General features: G+C 43.7%; 1 protein-coding gene and 1 long non-coding RNA gene across 2 annotated transcripts in view; one reads left to right on the top strand and one right to left on the bottom strand.

Moving 5' to 3' along the window:
* LOC130297461 (uncharacterized) overlaps positions 1-22,935 on the bottom strand; it is a 188,646-nt gene that overhangs the window by 49,500 nt on the left and 116,211 nt on the right. The gene's annotated exons all lie outside the window — the stretch shown is intronic.
* Positions 1-22,935, top strand: part of DLGAP4 (DLG associated protein 4) — a 201,823-nt gene that overhangs the window by 86,166 nt on the left and 92,722 nt on the right. Inside the window, exon 6 of the mRNA XM_056549957.1 lies at positions 3,203-3,743. Coding sequence (XP_056405932.1) covers positions 3,203-3,743 — 541 coding nt within the window. The remainder of the gene's footprint in view (positions 1-3,202; positions 3,744-22,935) is intronic.

Here is a 22,935-nt window from a genome sequence, read left to right as displayed (position 1 = left end):
TGACAGAACTTTCCTGGCTGATAAAGAACCACTGCAATACCAATCTGCGTACCATTGTTACAGTGCCTTGGCATATAAAGTTATTACGTGTGTCACACAATGAAACACTCTGCGATAAAGTGCATTTCTTAATGAACTGTAGGACATTTAGCCTAAAATGTATTTCCATTTATTTTATTGAAGTGAAAACATGATCTTCTGTTGATAAGACTGCCAGGTGCAATGGTCACCAGCCAAGTTGGCAACCGTGTAAAATTTCCAATTGGAGAAAGCATGACCTTAAAAATGCATTCCAAAGAGTTGTCTTTCCTAGTCGAAGAGCAGCTCCAAGCTTCTTTTTCCCCAGGTTTGCAACTTGGTTGTCGGAATTGCTTCTCTTCTGCTCATTTCAAGCCTCCAATATTGACCCAGGACAAATCTTTCCTCCCAGATGTCCCTCTTACCTTGAATATCAGAGGTTTTTTTGTGGGAAACCTAGTGGCCCCAGAATTAAGGTGCCCATACATATTAAAGTCTATGAAAGCAGAAGATTTTAACCAAAATAATTGTTCATTGAGTGAAATGATCATTTAGCCGACCAATGTCAGACTGTCATTATCTTAAAAGTAGTTGGCTGTATTTTAAATTTTCATACAATAGACTAAATATCGTTTGTACATGAATGGTCTTTCTGGGAACATTCCCAGGAAGATGATTCATCCTTCGTCCGATTGAGTTTGACAAGTCTGATAAACTAGATTGAAACTAGGTCCCAATGTGTCTGCAAGGAAAATAGTGCTTATATTGGCACAAAGCCGACTAATGACTATGCCCTTATGGTGCAGAACTCACCGCCATCCATGAACCTGATGAAGAAGAAATGTCTCCTTCGAAATGTGTTGTCTGTTATATATCCAAATAAAAAAAAATTAAACATTATTTTACTCTTGATTTCTGAATCAAGTGGGCATAGTTAATAGTTGTGTTTGCATTAGTATAAGCAACATTTTATTATATACAGCATCAAGGAACACCTTATCCCACGGGCTGGTTGGTGCAGGTTCAGAGAGCGCAGGCTTACCTGCATGGACCCAACATAGCACCCTTCTTATCCTATTATTAGTTGGCCTTAGAAATGACAGAGGACCAGGAGAAGGCAACTTGGGGGTAATCTCCAGGCAAAACAGCAGTTTTTTTCTTTTTTTTTCTTTTTAAATAAAGATGGACTTACAGTCTATGAAAACACTATATTTACATTTTTCCTTGTACATATTATGGAGCAAAACATATTTTTTCTTTAGGTCGTTATTACAGTTTTGATAACTTTTGTTTCTACGGCCTCTGCAGCTTGCTGTAAGAGCTTTATTGTCTCTCCATACATGTACATAGCTTGTATGATTCTCCACTGCAAACTGCCTTGTATCTGCCATCCTCTCTTTCTCCAGCCTATGTGAGCTGTCCTTCAAGGATTCTCTTCCCCCTTTCCATTCTTTGAGCTGGTGTTCAATCTCCTCCTCCTCCCTGCTCCTATCACTAACACTAAAAAATCTAAAAGTATGTGCGGCAGATTTATAGTAACTTTTTATGGGCAACAGCTAGATAGTAAGTATAGTTTGTAAGGTTGACAAAAGACAAGAGTCCATAAACTTCAACCTGAAACTGTACTTTGGTGATTCAGAGGAAGGAAAAAAATTAACCCCATGGGGTTGATGCCAGTTGCCCCATAACAGAGGAAAAAGTCCTTCCCGACTCCAATATGGCATCAGAATAAATCCCTAGATCAACGTTCTGTACACATAAATCTAGTATTTATAACTTGTAACATTATATTTTTCTAGAAAAACATTTAAGCCGTCCCCCTTGAACTTGTTTATTGAGTCAGACATCACATCATGAGGCGGAGAGTTCCATAGTTCCTCACTGCTCTCACAGTAAAGAATCTCTGTCTGTGATGATGGTGAAACCTTCTTTCCTCTAGATGTAGAGGATGCCCCTGTCACGCCGAGCGCTCCGGGTCCCGCTGCTTCCCCGGAGCGCTCGTGGCGTGCCTCTGTATGCAGCGCTCTGGTCAGCACCGCTGACCGCGAGTGCTGCTTCCATGTCACCGGAGGGGAAGCGATCCGAGGCACGGGACGTGCCCGCTCTCGGATCGCGCCCCGTGTCTCTCACCTGCCCCGTCCTCCTGCTCAGTCCCGGCGCGCGCGGCCCCGCTCTCTAGGGCGCGCGCGCGCCGGGTCTCTCAGATTTAAAGGGCCAGTGCACCATTAATTGGTGCCTGGCCCAATTAGTTCCATGCACTCCCTACACTATATAAACCCTGTCGGATCTCGTTGCCTTGTGCCCTGAGAAAGCGTTTGTGTGTGTTCCATTGCCTGTGTATCCAGACCCTTGCCGTTGGCCCTGACTACGAACCGTTGCTGCCTGCCAAGACCTTCTGCTCAGTCCGACCTTGCTCTTGCCTTGTCCTTGTGTACAGCACCTGTCTCAGCTGTCAATGAGGTTGAGTCGCTATCGGGTGGAACGACCTGGGGGTTACCTGCCGCTGCAAGTCCATCCCGCTTTGCGGTGGGCTCTGGTGAATACCAGTAACCCCTTACATTCCGTTCCCCTGGTACGGCCCACACCATCACCTCACTGACACAGAGGATCAACCACCCGTGTCCTCCCCGCTTACCAGTCCGGATCCTGACAGCCCCCTTGTCATGGTTACCCACCTAGGTATAAAAAGATCACTAGAAAGATTGAAAGATCTCTGTTCTGTCCATTCATATATTTGTACATTGTGATCAGATTGCCCCTAAAAAGTATTTTCTCCAAACTAAATAATCCTAAGAGAAAACCTGTCTTGGTCCTGTAATCCTCCCATACCATCAATCATCTTTGTCGCTCTCCTGCTTTATTTTACATTTAGAAAACAAATAAGTGCAAAGGTGTCCATAACCTTTAAATCACATTGGTTACCAAATAACAGTAGTACTTTCTAAAATATACTGATCATTTGGATCCAACCATAGTTCTGTCTTTTAAATAAATCAGTCCTTACAGCCTCCATGGTCTGGGTTGTGTGGCTTAAGAAACATTATGAGGCGTCCTGTCACTTTAATATTTCAATATTTTCAAATAAGCAAATGAGAATTTACATAACATTTTGCCTGACCATTTACCAGAAGAATAATCAATAAATTTGGATGTTCATTAACAATGCCTTTCTTTATTCACTTAGGATACCGAGCCACGATGTCTCCTGCAGTACCAAACACAGGATATAGAAGAGCAGAGGGAAAGATATCATTCTCTCAGTCAGGTAGCTGAGGAACCGAGGGATCGGTATCCATTATGCCAGGTCCCAGAGGAGCCAATGGAAAGATACACTTTAAGTCAAGTCCCAGAGGAACCTCAAGAGAGATTCCAGCTTTGCCAAGTAGAGGAAGAAGAGAACGAACAATATCCACTTTGTCAGGTGCCTGAGGAGCACAGGGAAAGGTATCCCCTGTCTCAAGTTCCAGAGGAGCCAAATATACGATACCCAATGTTAGCAGAAGAAAAGAGGGAGCGCTACCCCTTTGTTCAGGCCATGTTTGGGGATTCTGAACAGTCCCAAACTGAAGCTTTTGACCTCCATCTACCCAATTACTTCCGCTCACGCAGCCACAGCTACCTCCGTGCCATCCAGGCCGGCTGCTCACAGGACGACGACACAACATCCCTACAGTCCATGTCACCCCCTTTACCAATCACCAGCCGGACTCTACCCAGACACATCGGTGAGTTAACCATAGCGGGACCAGCATTTCCGTAGCTTGCTGATCTTCACATTTCATCTGACTCATCAGTTTCACATGCATGTCCAGTTGGAATGGGTTAACCTCACGTATACATTTACAAAGCTGAGCATGAAGCCATGACTAAAGGATATTATAGGAGATTTTTCCTCATTCCTCTACTAATCCTCCTGTGACCCTAGAGATTATACATATAGATGTTCACAATGCTTCATGAAGCCTTACCCTTTCAGTCCTTCCATAAAATCCCCCTTTCCCTATTCACGTCATTCCCAGTTATCCTAATAATCTTACTTCTGACAGCTTACAGTGTTGGTATAAGTAATACTTGTGCTGTTCTATGTGAAAATCACCATTAAAGCAAATGTCCAGTTAGGAGCTTAAAAGTTATATGGAAGTCTGTACCTACAAGGGATGACCACCTGCTATTGATGTTGCCCAAATCCTGCTCCTTGGCTGTTTTCTAGTTTGGCTCCATTAGGACAGAGCTGTGATTTGTGACTACAGTCTATGTACAGTGCCTACAGGTAGTCTGAGGTGGTCTGAGAAATGGCTACTGCATCATTATTGGTTCAGGCTTCTGTCCTCTCCCTCCTCCCTGCAGATCTGCATCTTCATATTGGCTGCTTTGTATAAAGCAAGTTCATCATAGGCTCATTATTAAGGCTAAGTTCACACTGCTGTTGTGCTCCAATTGGACCCAGAATGGGTCGAAGCACAACTGACACCGCCGGGGGCCGAAGGAACCCATTGACTAGAATGGGGTCCATTGGGGTTCCGGTAATTTGCAGGAGTTGAGTGGAGGAAAATAATGTTGAATAAAAAATAAAGACATTTACTATTTTTTTCTCCACTCAACTCTCGTCCTTCCGATGGACTGAACGACGGAGCTCCAATAACCGGATCACAACGGCAATGTGAACGAGCCCTAAGTCGGTGCAGACAGAACTATGTCTGTTACAAACTTTCTATTAATAAAATGGCAGAATGATTATAAAGTACAGATTACTAAACCGCCAGAGAGAAAAAAAAAAAGAGGATTATCAGTTAACTGTTACACGGCTATTGAGGCAAATAAGCTTTAGCAATGGGAAGATTGGGTATTAAAGGGTTAATCCACCCTTTAAAAACATATTCTTTATAAACATGGGGAAAAAGGTGTCTCATTGGGGGGGGGGGTGCCATCTCCAGAATGGTACCTGGCTCTTTCCAATGAGCGCTCCGACCCCCACCTTTCAAGATGAACAGGTCTTGGCGGTGATGGCCCACTCAGCCAATCACCAAATGAGGTGGGATTGACTGAGCGATCATACGGAAAGGGATTGGAAAGGGAAACCATATTGTACAAAAAAGGTATGATGTATGACACATTCTTCGGCGATTAAAGGGGTACTCCGGCACTAAGACATCCTATTCCATAACCAAACTGCCGGGTGCCGACCACGGGGCCGGAGTGTCCTCCGCTATGCAAGTCTATGGGAGGGGGCGTGATGGCCGTCACGCCCCCTCCCATAGACTTGCATAGCAGGGAGGGGCATAACGTCACACGGGGGCGGAGTTGTGACGTCACGACACTCCGGCCCCTTGGTCGGCACCCGTCAGTTTGTGAGCTGGCAGCGTGGCGTGCTCAAAGAGGTGGGTGCCGAATGTAAGATTGCGGGGGTCTCCAGCGGCGGGACCCCCGCAGTCAGACATCTTATCCACTATCCTTTGGAAAGGGGCTAAGATATCTTAGAGCCGGAGTACCCCTTTAAGGTTGTAATTTCTAATTTTTATGATCTTTCCCAGCTTTGTATAGCACTGTTGTTTCGATGCTGTCAGGGTTTGCTGAGGGTAGGTCTAAAGTGTGATGTCAAATTTTTGACATGTCCTAGAGACCAAAAGTTTTGATCAGTGCTGAGACCACCAACCATCACTAGCTGAGCACTTCTCTGCCTGGCTTCCTACAATCTCATGTGACTGCAGGAAAAGATCTCCTTTGACTTATTACAATGGAGCCTATCTCCTAAAGTGAGAAGAAAAGGCAGTGAGCCTGGGAGAGAAGTGGTTGGCCAAGTGCTTCTCCCGACTGCATCTACCAATCGGTGAAAGTCTGATCAAGACATTTGACATGTCGCTAGTGACAGTGCCGATTTATCTTGTATACCAATACAGTTCCCATGTGTTTTCTTCCCTCTCACAGTGGTAAAATATAATGGACTAGAAAAGCATGGTGCATGACATTCTATGGTGATTAGTGTTGTTAAAGTAGACAAACCGGCAAAAATGTTTCCAAGCTAATAAAAATATAGAAAAGTACCTATAAGTGTGTGTGTGAATGCTTAGCAAGTGGTTATTTCTCTTTTTTTTTTATTATCTGTCCCAGTTCTGTATAGAACCTTTGTTGTGATGCGGAGGGTAGGTTCTTGTGTTTCCTCTTCCCTCTCACTGACATGACTTCTTTTTATACCTACCTGCATATCCCTCTATTACAAAGAGTCAAGTAATGCTGTAATGGCTGACTTCAACATAACACAGCGCTGATACAAGTCACACCTTTGTCATTGTAATGCTCATTAGAGCTGCTGCCCAGCATGTGAAACACAATACCACTGTTACAGATATGGAGGGGAAACAATTAAAAGGGTACTCCGGCCCTGAGACATCTTATCCAGAATCCAAAAATCTTAAAAATCCAGAAGAACGCATTTAAAATAAGTTATGAATTGATTAGCATTTTTGCAAGTACTTCGTCCCCTATTATTCAGCGAGATTTCTGGCTCCCATGTGTCTTTTAAACAGGTAACGAGTTGAGATTAGGAGCACTCTCTTAAAGGGAACACTCCTAATCTTAGCTTGTTACCTGGATCGTATCTACTGCAAGCAGTTCTCACTGAGAGCCGGGTCCCAGCAGTCGGACCCCACAAGATCAGCTACTTATCCCCTATCCTGTGAATAGAAGATAAGTTAATTTTGACTGGAGTTTGCCTTCAAAAGGGGTACTCCGTCCCTAGACATCTTATCCCCTATCCAAAGGATAGGGGATAAGATGTCTGACTGCGGGGGTCCCACCACTGTGGACCCCCGCAATCTTGCATTTAGCACCCACTTCTTTTGAGCTGCACGCCGCGCTGCCAGCTTACAAACTGCTGGGTGCCAACCACGGGGCCGGAGTATTGTGACGTCACGACTCCCCGCCCCTGCTATGCAAGTCTATGGCAGGGGGCGTGACGGCCGTCACGCCACTCCCATCGACTTGCATAGCGAGGGAGGGGCGTGACGTCACGATTCTCTGGCCCCGTGGTCGGCACCCGGCAGTTTGTGAGCTGGCAGCGTGGCGTGCAGCTCAAAGAGGTGGGTGCCGAATGTAAGATTGCGGGGGGCCCCAGCGGCAGGACCCCTAAAGTCCTTTCCATAGGGGATAAGATGTCTTAGGGCTGGAGTACCCCTTTAAAGCCGAGATTCGGCACGTCATCTAAATACTATAGGGAAGGGGAGAGGTGGGATAACCTCTTGTTCAGAATACAGGATGTATTTGTATACAAGCGGGAGAGCAACACCAGGAGCTTGGTCATGTGACAGCATTAGAGAATTTCCTACAAAGGCATTTCAGCTCCAGACAGTACATTAGTAAGTGACAAATCGTACAGCATGTAAACCATTTGTGTGTAATTTTTAAGAGTCAAAAAAGCCCTTTAACGGTTTTACTTATTCATGACCTCATTATAGGTGCCTTGCTGCTAGGAAAGTGCATTTTCAGTAAGGAAATAACTTATATTGATGTCTTCTCAAAAAGCAATCGGAAATAATGCTACTGCCCAAGAAAAGGTATTTGCCTATTATAGGCAATATATAACCTCAAAGTCCGCAATTATGTGAAACTATTTGTATATATCAGAACATTGGGAGAAAAAGAAAGACATACAATTTACATGGTTCTTCATGGGTCTGACAATGCCACACTAAACTTACACATCAAACATACAGGGTGGGCCATTTATATGGATACACCTTTATATATATATATATATACACACACAGGGTGGGCCATTTATATGGATACACCTTTATATATATATATATACACACACAGGGTGGGCCATTTATATGGATACACCTTATTAAAATGGGAATGGTTGGTTATATTAACTTCCTGTGTGTGGCACATTAGTATGTGTGAGGGGGGGGGAAACTTTTCAAGATGGGTGGTGACCATGGTGGCCATTTTGAAGTCGGCCATTTTGAATCCAACTTTTGTTTTTTCAATAGGAAGAGGGTCATGTGACACATCAAACGTATTGGGAATTTCACAAGAAAAACAATGATGTGCTTGGTTTTAATGTAACTTTATTCTTTCATGAGTTATTTACAAGTTTCTGACCACTTATAAAATGTGTTCAATGTGCTGCCCATTGTGTTGGATTGTCAATGCAACTCTCTTCTCCCACTCTTCACACACTGATAGCAACACCGCAGGAGAAATGCTAGCACAGGCTTCCAGTATCCATATACACTGCTATATACTACTATATACACCGCAGGAGAAATGCTAGTACAGGCTTCCAGTATCCATATACACTGCTATATACTACTATATACACCACAGGAGAAAAGCTAGCACAGGCTTCCAGTATCCGTATACACTGCTATATACTACTATATACACCGCAGGAGAAATACTAGCACAGGCTTCCAGTATCCGTATACACTGCTATATACTACTATATACACCGCAGGAGAAATGCTAGCACAGGCTTCCAGTATCTGTATACACTGCTATATACTACTATATACACCGCAGGAGAAATGCTAGCACAGGCTTCCAGTATCCGTATACACTGCTATATACTACTATATACACCGCAGGAGAAATGCTAGCACAGGCTTCCAGTATCTGTAGTTTCAGGTGCTGCACATCTCGTATCTTCACAGCATAGACAATTGCCTTCAGATGACCCCAAAGATAAAAGTCTAAGGGGGTCAGATCGGGAGACCTTGGGGGCCATTCAACTGGCCAACGACGACCAATCCACTTTCCAGGAAACTGTTCATGTAGGAATGCTCGGACCTGACACCCATAATGTGGTGGTCACCATCTTGCTGGAAAAACTCAGGGAACGTGCAGCTTCAGTGCATAAAGAGGGAAACACATCATCATGTAGCAATTTCACATATCCAGTGGCCTTGAGGTTTCCATTGATGAAGAATGGCCCCACTATCTTTGTACCCCATATACCACACCATGCCATCAATTTTTGTGTTCCAACAGTCTTGGAGGGATCTATCCAATGTGGGTTGGTGTCAGACCAGCGGTGGTTTTGTTTGTTAACTTCACCATTCACATAAAAGTTTTCCTCATCACTGAACAAAATCTTCTGCGTAAACTGAGGGTCCTGTTCCAATTTTTGTTTTGCCCATTCTGCAGCACCTGAAACTACGGACACTGGAAGCCTGTGCTAGTATTTCTCCTGCGGTGTATATAGTAGTATATAGCAGTGTATACGGATACTGAAAGCCTGTGCTAGCATTTCTCCTGCGGTGTATATAGTAGTATATAGCAGTGTATACGCATACTGGAAGCCTGTGCTAGCATTTCTCCTGCGGTGTATATAGTAGTATATAGCAGTGTATACAGATACTGGAAGCCTGTGCTAGTATTTCTCCTGCGGTGTATATAGTAGTATATAGCAGTGTATACGGATACTGGAAGCCTGTGCTAGCATTTCTCCTGCGGTGTATATAGTAGTATATAGCAGTGTATACGGATACTGGAAGCCTGTGCTAGCATTTCTCCTGCGGTGTATATAGTAGTATATAGCAGTGTATACGGATACTGGAAGCCTGTGCTAGCATTTCTCCTGCGGTGTATATAGTAGTATATAGCAGTATATACGGATACTGGAAGCCTGTGCTGGCATTTCTCCTGCGGTGTATATAATAGTATATAGCAGTGTATACGGATACTGGAAGCCTGTGCTAGCATTTCTCCTGCGGTGTTGCTATCAGTGTGTGAAGAGTGGGAGAAGAGGGTTGCATTGACAATCCAACACAATGGGCAGCACATTGAACACATTTTATAAGTGGTCAGAAACTTGTAAATAACTCATGAAAGAATAAAGTTAGGTTAAAACCAAGCACATCATTGTTTTTCTTGTGAAATTCCCAATACGTTTGACGTGTCACATGACCCTCTTCCTATTGAAAAAACAAAAGTTGGATTCAAAATGTCCGACTTCAAAATGGCCGTCATGGTCACCACCCATCTTGAAAAGTCCCCCCCCCCCCCCCTCACATATACTAATGTGCCACAAACAGGAAGCTAATATCTCCAGCCATTCCCATTTTGTATCCATATAAATGGCCCACCCTGTACATCAATCTGGCCCAAAAAATGTGCACACAAAAAGTGGTATATTTAGCGTACCAAACAGTTCCGCTGCTAACCACGCCCCGTAGATGCACACAAAAATTAAAAAATCAGTACAGACAACATAAAATTTAGGGCAAAATTAGATGATAATTTTGGCACAAGTAAATGTGTAAAATAAAAACACACTACACACGCAATTGTGCAGATGCACGTGAGTTTATCACCCTAATGTGCAGATAATCACATGATCACATTATCTACAGGAGCTCGTAGGACATTCCATTGTCAGTCCATCAGCATTTATATAGAGCTGGTCCTCTCTATGCAGTCATAACAGCTTCTTCTATTCTTGGAAGAGTTTGGAGGTGTCTGTGGGATTTTTTTGCCCATTTACCCCGAAGAACATTCGTGAGGTCAGGCCTGGACCACAATCTCCATTTTAGTTCATTCCAGAGGTGTTGGATGGGGTTGAGGTCAGGTCTCTGTCAAGTCATGATCTTTCACCACCTCCCCCCCCCTATGTTTTTTATGGACTTTGGGCCTTGCTGTGTGCACTGGGGCACAGTCATGCTGTAACAGGAACGGGCGAAACCCAAACCATTCCCACAAAGTTTGAGTATTACAATTGTCCACAGTTTTTTGGTATTCTGAAGCATTAAAGGGGTACTCCACCCCCTAAACATGTTATCCCCTATCCAAAGGGGACCCGCAGCCGCCCAGCTCCCCAATCCAACCCGTCCCCACGCCCTCCGAGCCGACACCGCAGCATTCTGTACATAGAAGCTTGGAGATACGCCATGCCCCCTCCATTCATGTCTATGGGAGGGGCATGACAGCTATGTACTAGCCTCCACCCATGGACATGAATGGAGGGGGTGCGACGACTGTAGTCACCTGTCAACTGGTACGGAGCGGAGTTTGCTCCGTGCAACGCGTGACTGGGATGCAACGCCGGAGATCGCTGGGGGGTTCCATTGGTCTGACCCCGCAAGCAGACATCCCCTGTTTGGATAGAAGAAAAGATGTTTAGGAGCTGAGTAAGGCTGCATTCACACCACGTTTTTGCAATACAGTTCCCGTATACGTTTTCAAAGTTAAAACCGTACGGAACCGTATTGAAAACCGTATGCATTGACTCTCCATTGAAAACCGTATGCCAAAAGATGCATAAGGTTGTGTCCGTTTTGTATCCTGTACGGTTTTGTTAGTTTTTTTCCCCTACCCAAAACTGTAGCCTACCACGGTTTTTGGTCCGGGTGAAAAACTGTATTAAACTGTATAAGTTTTTTTCTTTTTAATGGGAACCGTACAGAACAGTCTGTGCGTACGGTTCCATCCGGTTTTCACCATACGGTTTTTGACTTTGCACAGTTTTTTTTCTTGGAATTTCAATCAAACAAGGGAAACGTTATTCATAATGGAGTGAAAAGTTAAAAACGTATAAGTTTTTTTTTTTTTAAACGGATGCAACTGGACATTATTTTTCAAACCGTATAAGTTTTTTTAACTGTATACAGATTAAAATTTGTACACACCTTTTGATACAGTTTAGTCAGGTTTTGAGAAATCCGTTTTTCATCAAAAACCTGATACGGGAACTATATTGCAAAAACGTGGTTTGAATGCAGCCTAACCCTTTAAAGAATAAATATCATGAACAAAAACTTATCCCTTGGATGTTTGGGCATGCTGGCAGTTGTAGTTTTGCAACAGCTGGAGGCACACTGGTTGGGAAACACTGAACTAGACTGTTGTCTTTACTGTCTGCCATCTGTTGGTGAAAGGTGAGATTCTCCCATGTACTGTTTACCATCACCAGCAGATGGCAAATAGCATTGTATACGAGTGGAGTCGGAGGAGAGCAATGGTACGGAGCCAGGAGGAGCGAGGGCACCAGGGGGAGGTTTTAAAACTTAGCAAGTGCTGCTCTACAAAAGTGACAAGATCCGGAACTTCCATAATGTACACAGAGCAGCAGAATCCCATTAAGGGTAGGATCACACGTTCTGTATTTTGCAGCATATTTGCTGCTGCATATTTTCTTACCCAGTGAAGTCAATGGGTAACAAAATACGCAGTTGATTTTGCTACCCATTGACTTCAACGGGTAGGAAGACACGCAGTAGCAGATATGCAGCAAAATACCCCATATCTGACCCTAAAACAACAGGAGGCTGCTGCAATCGGACTAACTTCAAGCAGAATTCCTGTAGGGTGCATGGGCCCTAACTCTTCTGTGCTTCCGTGCTATTCAGATATTGGTTCCTAAAACTGTGCCTGAATTTAGATACATTGGGGGGGGAGAATGATCAAAACCTGTCCAGGGGAAAAGCTGCCCATAGCAACCAATCAGATCACTTCTTTCATTTTGCAGAGGCCTTGTTAAAAATGAAAGAAGCGATCTGATTGGTTGCTATGGGCACCATTTCCTTTGGACAGGTTTTGATAAACCTCCCCCATTGATGTCTATCTGTGGAATATCCGATGTTAATTTAGCGGAAAAATTCAGCTTGGAAATTCCATTGCAGCAGTGTCCTATTGTTTTTAATGGGATCCTGCCGCACCGTGCACATCGCGGAATTTTCAGGGCGGAAACATCTGTGGCGGAAATTCCAATTCCAGCCTCCGCATAAAGAGTTAATATGTCTATTTTTTTGTAGAATCTGCTCGGAAATGCATTGCCGTCTATAGAGACGGCGCATTTGCGACTGTTCCTAGCCTGCTGCCTGCCTGTGGTTCTCCAGTAGTTGCATGATGGGAGTTTTGCCACCACTGGGGAGACACAGGTTGACCTGTATTAAAAAAACTAAACAAAAAAAAACCTGACCTATTCAATTAAATGTCTCAGGTCTATCGGCTTAAAGGGTACCTCTCATCAAATAAACTTTTGATATATTTTAGATGAATGAATGTTGAATAACTTTCCAATAGCGTGTTAATGAAAAATATGCTTCTTTCTATTGTATTTTTCCCGATCAGTCCTGTCAGTCCTAAACACTCAGAGCTGCCAGCCTGCTTTGTTCACAGCCAAACAGGCTGTGAACAAAGCAGGCTGGCAGCTCTGAGTGTTCTCCTTTGTGAACAAAGCAGACTGGCAGCTCGTAGTGTTTAGGACTCCAGCATGAGTCTGAAATGCTTGAGGCCAGGACTGGTAGGGAGACCCCTAGTGGTCATTTCTTCAAAGTGGAAAAATTAAATAGAAAGAAGCATATTTTTTAATAACATGCAATTGTAAAGTTATTCTGCATACATTAATCTATAATATATCAAAAGTTTTTTTGATGAGAGGTACCCTTTAAAAAATTACTTTAAAATGTATGGGGGAGATTTATCAAAAAGAGTGGTACTGTTGCCCATAGCAACCAATCAGATTCCTTCTTTCATTTTTATAGAGGCCTGTGAAAAATGAAAGAAGTGATCTGATTGGTTGCTATGGGCAGCTGCACCACTCTTCCTCTACACAGGTTTTGATCTCCCCCTATAAGCTGTGGTTTAAATGGAGTTAGGACATTTTAACCTACTAAACCTCGGCCATTGCTGGATAGGTCAAATAATAAAAACAAGCAAACAGATTGTTTAATTATTTGGTCATGCAGGAGTCCTGGAGGAGTGGCCAAGCTGGTGAAGTGCCCCAACCCCTCCCCTTGTTACTCGATTGACATTGCTCAGATCAGTGTTTCCCAACCAGGGGGTAACTACAACTCCTAGCCTGCCCAGAAAGCAAAAGGCTGTCCGGGCAAGCTGGGAGTTGTAGTTTTACTACAGATGGAGACACCTTGGTTAGGAAACACTGGCTTAGATCATTATGGCCCTCATTTACTATTGCAAATTACTATTGTGCGCCAGAAATTCTGTCTGCGCCAGATTTTGCGCCATAATTGAAAAAACCTGACTAACTCTCCATTTTGCTAAGAAAACCTGAAAAGGGGTCGTGTCCTCTAGGGAAAGGGGGCGTGTCTCCGAAAAGGGGTGTGTTCCCGACATTTTCACAAAAAAAAACAACATATTTACTAAGGTTTCCACAGAAAATGTGGTGGATTTGAGCTGAGGAAAACCCGACAGATCAGAGCAGGTGTAAAAAAAGCAAAATGTAGGGAAAGTGGAAAATGTAGGGAAACCTTAGTAAATACCGTGGAAAATAAATTGTAGGGAATTAAAACCCACAAAGAAACCTACACAACACTCTTAGTAAATAAGGGCCAATGTGTGTTATTGAAATCCTGCACCTGTTCTGTACATTCTATAGATTTCAATCTTATGTACAATGATGTAAATAATTCCAGACCTGTTGGTCAAGGTACAATGGGAGGGGTTGGGTTAGGGAGAAATTAGGGAAGCTGTGACACTTCACCTGCTTGGCCACTCCTCCCTGACACCTGCACGATCAAATAAAATTCACACTTGGAGATAAGTATTTACAGGAGATATCTCATCTAGAAAAATGTTAACCCTTCATGCCTGGGCGCCCATAATATAAAATAACAAAGAGGACTCACCTGCCGCCGCTCCATCTGTGTCCCGGTATCTCACTTTGCTCCTCCACCGCCGTCTTCTTCCTGGTGGTCTGGCTGTAGTCTGAGCATCACGAAGCTGGTCAGCAAATCGTCGGCCACAGCAATGTCCAATTGACTGAGTGCCAGTGTAATGCATTGAGCCCCGGCGTTGGTTGCCAGGGAGCCGCGGCAGGTGAGTCCCTTTTGTTATTTTATTTTCTGGGTGTCCGGGCACAATAGGTTACTATTTATTAAGATGAGAGCTGTCCGTTAAGGCATCCTATAGCTCTATTAGATATTGGAGGGCTTATCCAGAATTAGAAGAACATAGGTGCTTTCTTCCAAAAACAGCGCCACACCCGTCCTCAGGTTGTGTGTGGTATTACAACTCTGCTCCATTTACTCCAATAGAACTGAACTGCAATGTCGCATACAAACTGAAGTAGAATCTGCATCTATCAGACGTAATGGCGTATTCTGTGGAAGTTCCATAAATACTCTTAAAAAATTCATATACATTATAATTAATTCATGACGAGTTAAAGGGGTCAACCAGTTTTAGTAAAATAAAAAATGTAGCGGCTCTCTTCCAGAAACAGCGCCACTTTTGTACTCAGTTTGTGTGGTATTACAGCTTAGTTCGATTGAAATGAATGAATCTGAGTTAATACCACATACAACCTGAGGACAGGAGTGGTACTGTTTTTGGAAGAAAGATCACACTTTTTAAGTCATGTTCTATGTTGAATGTCCACTGCCAGGCAGGATGATAAGGAGACAATAAGCTCTGTGTATTTAGTTCATTGTTTTCCAAACTGGGGTGCCTCCAGCTGTTGCAAAACCACAATTCTCAGCATGCTCAGACCACCAACAGCTGGAGGCACACTGGTTAAAAAACACTGCATTAGAGGCTGACAACCTCAGGAATATACCTCAAACCCCTCCTGCAGACTGTGTCAACCTTCTATTCAAGCCCAGTAACAAGCTGTCTTCGGCACCTGGGCTGACTTGGGCCAAACTGAAAAAGCTGGACTGGCCAGGAAGGGAATGACTAACCCCACTACCAACCTGCCTGTCATTCTATTAAAAATTCAGGCCTATAAAAAGACTTCTCCAAAATTCCTTTAAAAGCTATGGTCTGCTAGCGATTTCACACTATTCCTGGATGCAGTTTTGTAGTTTTAGTTTTGCAACAGCTGGAGATGTGGTGTCGGGGTGTGAGGTGTAAGGGGCAGATGGTATTGCCAGGGGTAGATGGTATTAACCCCTTCATGTTCGTGACGCCAGGTAGTGGTTTGCACATGAAACCACCCAAACGGTAGCACCGCTAGTCCTAGTTAGGCAGGGCAAATAATAGTCCAAGGCCAGGTCAGGGTTAACGGTAGCTTTTACTGAGGTAGACAGATGGTGCAGTCTTTACAGCTAGGCCAGGATCCCAGAGAGGTGACCAGTAACACAGGGGACCTCGCAGCTTGCTGGGATTTGCAGTGACTTGACAGACTTTAGCGCAGCCACGCTGACTATAATAGACTTGACTTGACTGAAGATAGTGACAGCAGACAGAGGTGACTTGACTTACTGACTTGTGGCTGTAATTTAGGCTTGAGGCCTCCAGATGTGCTGGACACTGGCTCTGAGACATCTGGACTGGACTTGACCTAAGGATCTAAGAGAGATTGTAGTACCTCCCCCTCTTATAAAGGGGGCTGAGCAAGGAGCCCATAAGCTAGCTGCAGGTCATCTGGTCACCTGGTGCTCTCTGGGTAACAAAACATATGACTTAAAAATGTGACAATCATTATCATGTGACTAACAACCATGTGACCATATCCAAGGTCCTTTACACTTTATTTACAACCTATACACAATATGGGGGAACACTGCAGGAGAGCCCTGAGGACGTACAGGGACTCAACCTGACAGGACTGTAGAAGCATATCCTGTACTGGGACACCGCAGAGACACCCTGGTTGGAAAACACTTATTTAATTGGAGATATATTCTGAATGACTCTATTATTTCAGATCTGGGTGTGTGTGTCTGAAGAGTTGATACATGGCCTTAATCCATTTCATCCGAAGACGATCAGCTAGTTTTCTGAAGCAGATTGAGATTGTTGCCATCTAAACGCTTCTGCTAATGGAGCGGCGTTCCCTCACTTAAGCCCTGTTAATACCTTGGGATATAATGAGTTGTCCATTTTGCACCCTGACCCATTCCTTCTATCCTCTGATCCTCCCTGATTAACACCAATGAGTCAGCGCCATCCATCATGTCAGCCGCTTCCCTGCTCCCTGCCTGGCCTGATAAGGTTACTTTACCAGTGACAGATTCTGCATGTGGTTTCTAACATCCCATGTGACAAAGAAGGGATTCAATAGAAAACAAACACACACTACTGCAATATTAATAACAAAACAATAATAATAATAATAATAATAAAGTCACATCTTTCTGTGTAGTGATCATGTTCTTTGACTGGGTTCACATAAAGTCTTTGCATTGCAACCTGTTTTTAGTGCAAAAATGCACCACAATTAAAGCCTAAACTGATGAAAAAATCTACTACTGCTAGCAACGTTTTACAGCTATTAAAGGGGTTATCCAGGAAAAAAAACTTTTTATATATATATATATATATATATATATATATATATATATATATATCAACTGGCTCCAAAAAGTTAAACAGATTTGTAAATTATATAGAAAAAAATGGAGAAGCTCCCGTCTGTCTGACCGTCACTGAAGACCCGAGCGACCCAACAAACACCTATACCTAAGGTGTAAAAATAGGAAAAATATATGTTGAAAGAAAATGGGGCTCAAAGGTCAAACATATTTGGTTTAAAATAATAATTAATATTTATTAATATAGAATAATAATGGATTCAATAGGGAATGTACAGGGCCCTTGTACTCCCCTAAATAATTTTGAATAATAAAATATAATAATAACAATAAATATAACAACTGTAAAAAAAATATTCTGCGACTAGAGCCTGTAATATCAATATAGCAGTCTAATAACCAATATAATTATGTAGAACAACAATTCTCAATCAAAATGTTCATTCAATTGTTCCTGTTCTCAGTGATCCTCAATATAAGGCAGATACAATGTAGCAGCTGCAGCCACACAGTTAATCAATTGATGTAGCTATAGGGTGCGTTAATCAATGTAGCTATAGGGTGCGTTCCCACAGGGCGTATACGCAGCGTATTTGACGCTGCGCAGAATTTACGGCAGCAGTGGGAAATACGCTGCGTATTCCTCGCTCACTATACACACAGGACTTTCCGGCGGCAGCCCTATGTGTGCAGTGAGTTGTGGAGGTGGAGCCGCGCGTCACAGTCACGCCGGCACACGGCCCCGCCTCCAAAACTCACTACACTCATAGGGCTGCCGCCGGAAAGCCTTGTGTTTATAGAGAGTGAGGAATACGCAGCGTATATCCCGCTGCTGCCATAAATTTTGCGCAGCGTCAAATACGCTGCGTATACGCCCTGTGGGAACGCACCCATACAATGTATCTTTCCAGACAGTGATGACTCCATCCAACAGATGCAAAGTAGCACTCAATGGTCAGTAGCAAGTTCAATTGACAGTCAATCAAGATCACTCCTTATAGATCTCTGTGCATATCACACATTAAAAAGTCACATTAATTTAGGCAATTTGCAGTATGCTCCATGAAATGCTCACCGCTCCCGGGGTACCACGGATCACCCTTATATGTAGTCCTGTATGCCGGCTGTATAGGATATTTCGCCGGGTTCCTTGCCTCAGTCAGGGATCGCACTGCTGGAGTCTCGGCCAACTCCTGGGATCGCAGCGCTCAGTGATGGGCACAGTTTGTGGGGACTGCAGCGCTGTCAAGCGGAGTCCCTTAATCTGACCAGCTGGGAACGGTGGCGGTCGGCAAACACAAAGTCCGTATTGTAAATGGCCGGATCGGCTTCCTACTTGGAATTAAAGGGGTACTCCGGTGAAAACCTTTTTTCTTTTAAATCAACTGGTGGCAGAAAGTTAAACATATTTGTAAATTACTTCTATTAAAAAATCTTAATCCTTCCAGTACTTATTAGCTGCTGAATGCTACAGAGGAAATACCTTTCTTTTTGGAACACTGATGACATCACGAGCACAGTGCTCTCTGCTGACATCTCTGTCCATTTTAGCAACCATGCATAGCAGATGTATGCTAAGGGCAGCATGGTGGATCAGTGGTTAGCACTGCTGCCTTGCGGTGCTGGGGACTTGGGTTCAAATCCCACTAAGGACAACAATAAATAAAGTGTTATTATAAGCAGTGAGAACTGTGCTCGTGATGTCATCAGTGTTCCAAAAAGAAAAGAATTTCCTCTGTAGTATTCAGCAGCTAATAAGTACAGGAAGGATAAAGATTTTTTTAATAGAAGTAATTTACAAATATGTATAACTTTCTGCCACCAGTTGATTTAAAAGAAATAAAGTTTTCACCGGAGTACCCCTTTAATGTAACGGCTGTATGCGGTATGCAAAGGGAATAACCCGGCGGCGTTCCTCGTGCACAGGTCGCACGCTCGGGAGATGCCGCACTGTAATAGATAGATGTCTTGGCTCTGCCGAATGATCACTGTTAGTATCAAGCAAGTGCTATATATTGTCAGGCTCAAGAACGCATATTTAAAATCGCTGGACGCGTTTCAAAACCATCCTCGTTTTTTTCTTCAGCAGTGGAATGAATTAGGAACTGTCCAGAGTAGCATATGTTTGCTATGGGGATTTTCTCCTACTCTGGACAGTTCTTAAAATGGACAGAGATGTCAGCAGAGAGCACTGTGCTCGTGATGTCAGCAGAGAGCTCTGTGTTCCAAAAAAGAAAAGAAATTCCTCTGTAGTATTCAGCAGCTATGTGCAGCTATGTGTAGTATGTGCAGTCTCTGTGCGTTTTCTTCACTCAAAGTTACTTTTTTAGAGAAATATTGTCATGTGGCATAAGGGGTTTGTCCTATAATCACAACTGAGGTGATTAAACGTCTTTAGGTTGTATTTTTAGTTTGGTTTCAAATTACAATGGTCAAGTTACAATAAAAATATTGTAACTCATAGAGGAAGAAGCTATATACAGATCTGGATAAGGAGGGGAGGTGTCTGAGTGCTAGTAAGAAGGTATTTGGTAGGTGATGATGTCATCCTATAGTCCACAGGAAGATAGAAACCAGGTCTGACATCCTGTCATAAACATTAAGCACAGTATTATTATTTTTTGTCACACTGGTGATCACATGACCAAGTTACAGTAATGAAACACAGATTCAGCTGTGCTTGAATAAAACAAATGGAGCTGTAGTGATGGTGCGTGTGCATGATATCGCCACAAAAAAAAAGTTCAAGTGTAAAAAATAAGTTGCACATTTGTTGTTATGATCCCATGAATCATATTACGTCAAGGTATTTTACTATTCATAGTTACTGTATTTCATTATCTTGTCTGCTAAATCTCCATATTATCTCCTCCATCAGCAGGCACGACAGCTCTACTCTCTGGTGCAGGAATTTTGCTACCTGGCGAATGCTAATTTTGCCGCCCCTTGACTCTGCCCATTAGCTCCGCCCTTTGACACGCCCCATCTTACTACTGGGGTGACACACTGTAACAAACCTCCTCCTCATGTAATCTCCTTACTACTGGGGTGACACACTGTAACAAACCTCATCCTCATGTAATCTCCTTACTACTGGGGTGACACACTGTAACAAACCTCCTCCTCATGTAATCACCTTACTACTGGGGTAACACACTGTAACAAACCCCCTCCTCGTCTAATCTCCTTACTACTGGGATGACACACTGTAACAAACCTCCTCCTCATGTAATCACCTTACTACTGGGGTGACACACTGTAACAAACCTCCTCCTCATGTATTCTCCTTACTACTGGGGTGACACACTGTAACAAACCTCCTCCTCATGTAATCTCCTTACTACTGGGGTGACACCCTGTAACAAACCTCCTCCTTATGTTATCACCTTACTACTGGGGTTACACACTGTAACAAACCTCCTCCTCATGTAATCTCCTTACTACTGGGGTGACACACTGTAACAAACCTCCTCCTCATGTAATCTCCTTACTACTGGGGTGACACACTGCAACAAACCTCCTCATGTAATCTCCTTACTACTGGGGTGACACACTGTAACAAACCTCATCCTCATGTAATCTCCTTACTACTGGGGTAACACACTGTAACAAACCATCTCCTCATGTAATCTCCTTACTACTGGGGTGACACACTGCAACAAACCTCCTCATGTAATCTCCTTACTACTGGGGTGACACACTGTAACAAACCTCCTCCTCATGTAATCACCTTACTACTGGGGTAACACACTGTAACAAACCCCCTCCTCATCTAATCTCCTTACTACTGGGATGACACACTGTAACAAACCTCCTCCTCATGTAATCACCTTACTACTGGGGTGACACACTGTAACAAACCTCCTCCTCATGTATTCTCCTTACTACTGGGGTGACACACTGTAACAAACCTCCTCCTCATGTAATCTCCTTACTACTGGGGTGACACCCTGTAACAAACCTCCTCCTTATGTTATCACCTTACTACTGGGGTTACACACTGTAACAAACCTCCTCCTCATGTAATCTCCTTACTACTGGGGTGACACACTGTAACAAACCTCCTCCTCATGTAATCTCCTTACTACTGGGGTGACACACTGCAACAAACCTCCTCATGTAATCTCCTTACTACTGGGGTGACACACTGTAACAAACCTCATCCTCATGTAATCTCCTTACTACTGGGGTAACACACTGTAACAAACCATCTCCTCATGTAATCTCCTTACTAGTGGGGTGACACACTGCAACAAACCTCCTCATGTAATCTCCTTACTACTGGGGTGACACACTGTAACAAACCTCCTCCTCATGTAATCACCTTACTACTGGGGTAACACACTGTAACAAACCCCCTCCTCATCTAATCTCCTTACTACTGGGATGACACACTGTAACAAACCTCCTCCTCATGTAATCACCTTACTACTGGGGTGACACACTGTAACAAACCTCCTCCTCATGTATTCTCCTTACTACTGGGGTGACACACTGTAACAAACCTCCTCCTCATGTAATCTCCTTACTACTGGGGTGACACCCTGTAACAAACCTCCTCCTCATGTAATCACCTTACTACTGGGGTGACACACTGTAACAAACCTCCTCCTCATGTAATCTCCTTACTACTGGGGTGACACACTGTAACAAACCTCCTCCTCATGTAATCTCCTTACTACTGGGGTGACACACTGTAACAAACCTCCTCTTCATGTCATCTCCTTACTACTGGGGTGACACACTGTAACAAACCTCCTCCTCATGTAATCTCCTTACTACTGGGGTGACAGGGTGATGCTGGCTGGGCGGGTGCTTCAGGTGAACGGGGGCTTCGGATGCTGGCTACTAACTTTCTTGCAGTGTGCAGAGTGGCGCCCCCATCAAGAGGGCGCTCTAGGCGGCTGCCTATTATGTCTATAGGCAGAACCGGCCCTGAGGCCACATATACACTATGATGAACTGACCCTTGTAATACCCTCTAGCAACTTGTTACATACTCTGAACATGTCCTATTTATGTCAGCCTTTCTTCTTCCCTAAGGAGCATTTCCACCTAAAATTCAATAAAGACAATCTTCAATAAGAGAGTCCTTGAATTGTCCTCTGCTGTCAGGTTGTTGAGATTTCATTCAGCCGCTTCTTCTCTGCTGTTATGGCAAAAGGAAATGGTTTCCACAAGGGCTGCCAAAATTAAAAGAAGGTGCACAATCTTTACCGCAGACTCTTGAATGGTAAATCTATTTAGGCAAGTGCTGCAATATAGTCTTTATTAAAACTAGGCAGATTTAGCAGTAGGCTGAATAACTCACTGCAGTCATTTCCCGCATGAGAGGTAATGGATCTGAATAAAGCCCCCCCCCCCCCCCCCACACACACACACACACACACATAAGGCCAAACCCACCAATTTTGGCCGGATCAGCCAACTGTCTAATTTGTACGGGGGTCTACCAACTGTTCCATGGTAGATGACATCAGGGGGGAGAAGAGTTGGGCATGTTGGATTTCAACTGACTGATATCCATGTGCAACATACATACCTGCTCCGGGATCCAGCGCCAGCTCCGTGTGAGGTGGTTGGTCCAGTCAACGAGGAGGTAGAGACGCCAAGCCAATCAGGTGTCTGGCCGGTGACCGTGCCTCCCAGAGGCAGGCTATTTAAATCTCTTAATTTTCACAGTCCTTGGTCGTGTTTGGTA

The sequence above is a fragment of the Hyla sarda genome, chromosome 13, assembly GCF_029499605.1.
Source record: "Hyla sarda isolate aHylSar1 chromosome 13, aHylSar1.hap1, whole genome shotgun sequence".
Classification (NCBI taxonomy): Eukaryota; Metazoa; Chordata; class Amphibia; order Anura; family Hylidae; genus Hyla; species Hyla sarda.
The sequence above is the reverse complement of the archived record's forward strand: the minus strand, read 5'-3'. Positions and strand labels throughout refer to the sequence as shown.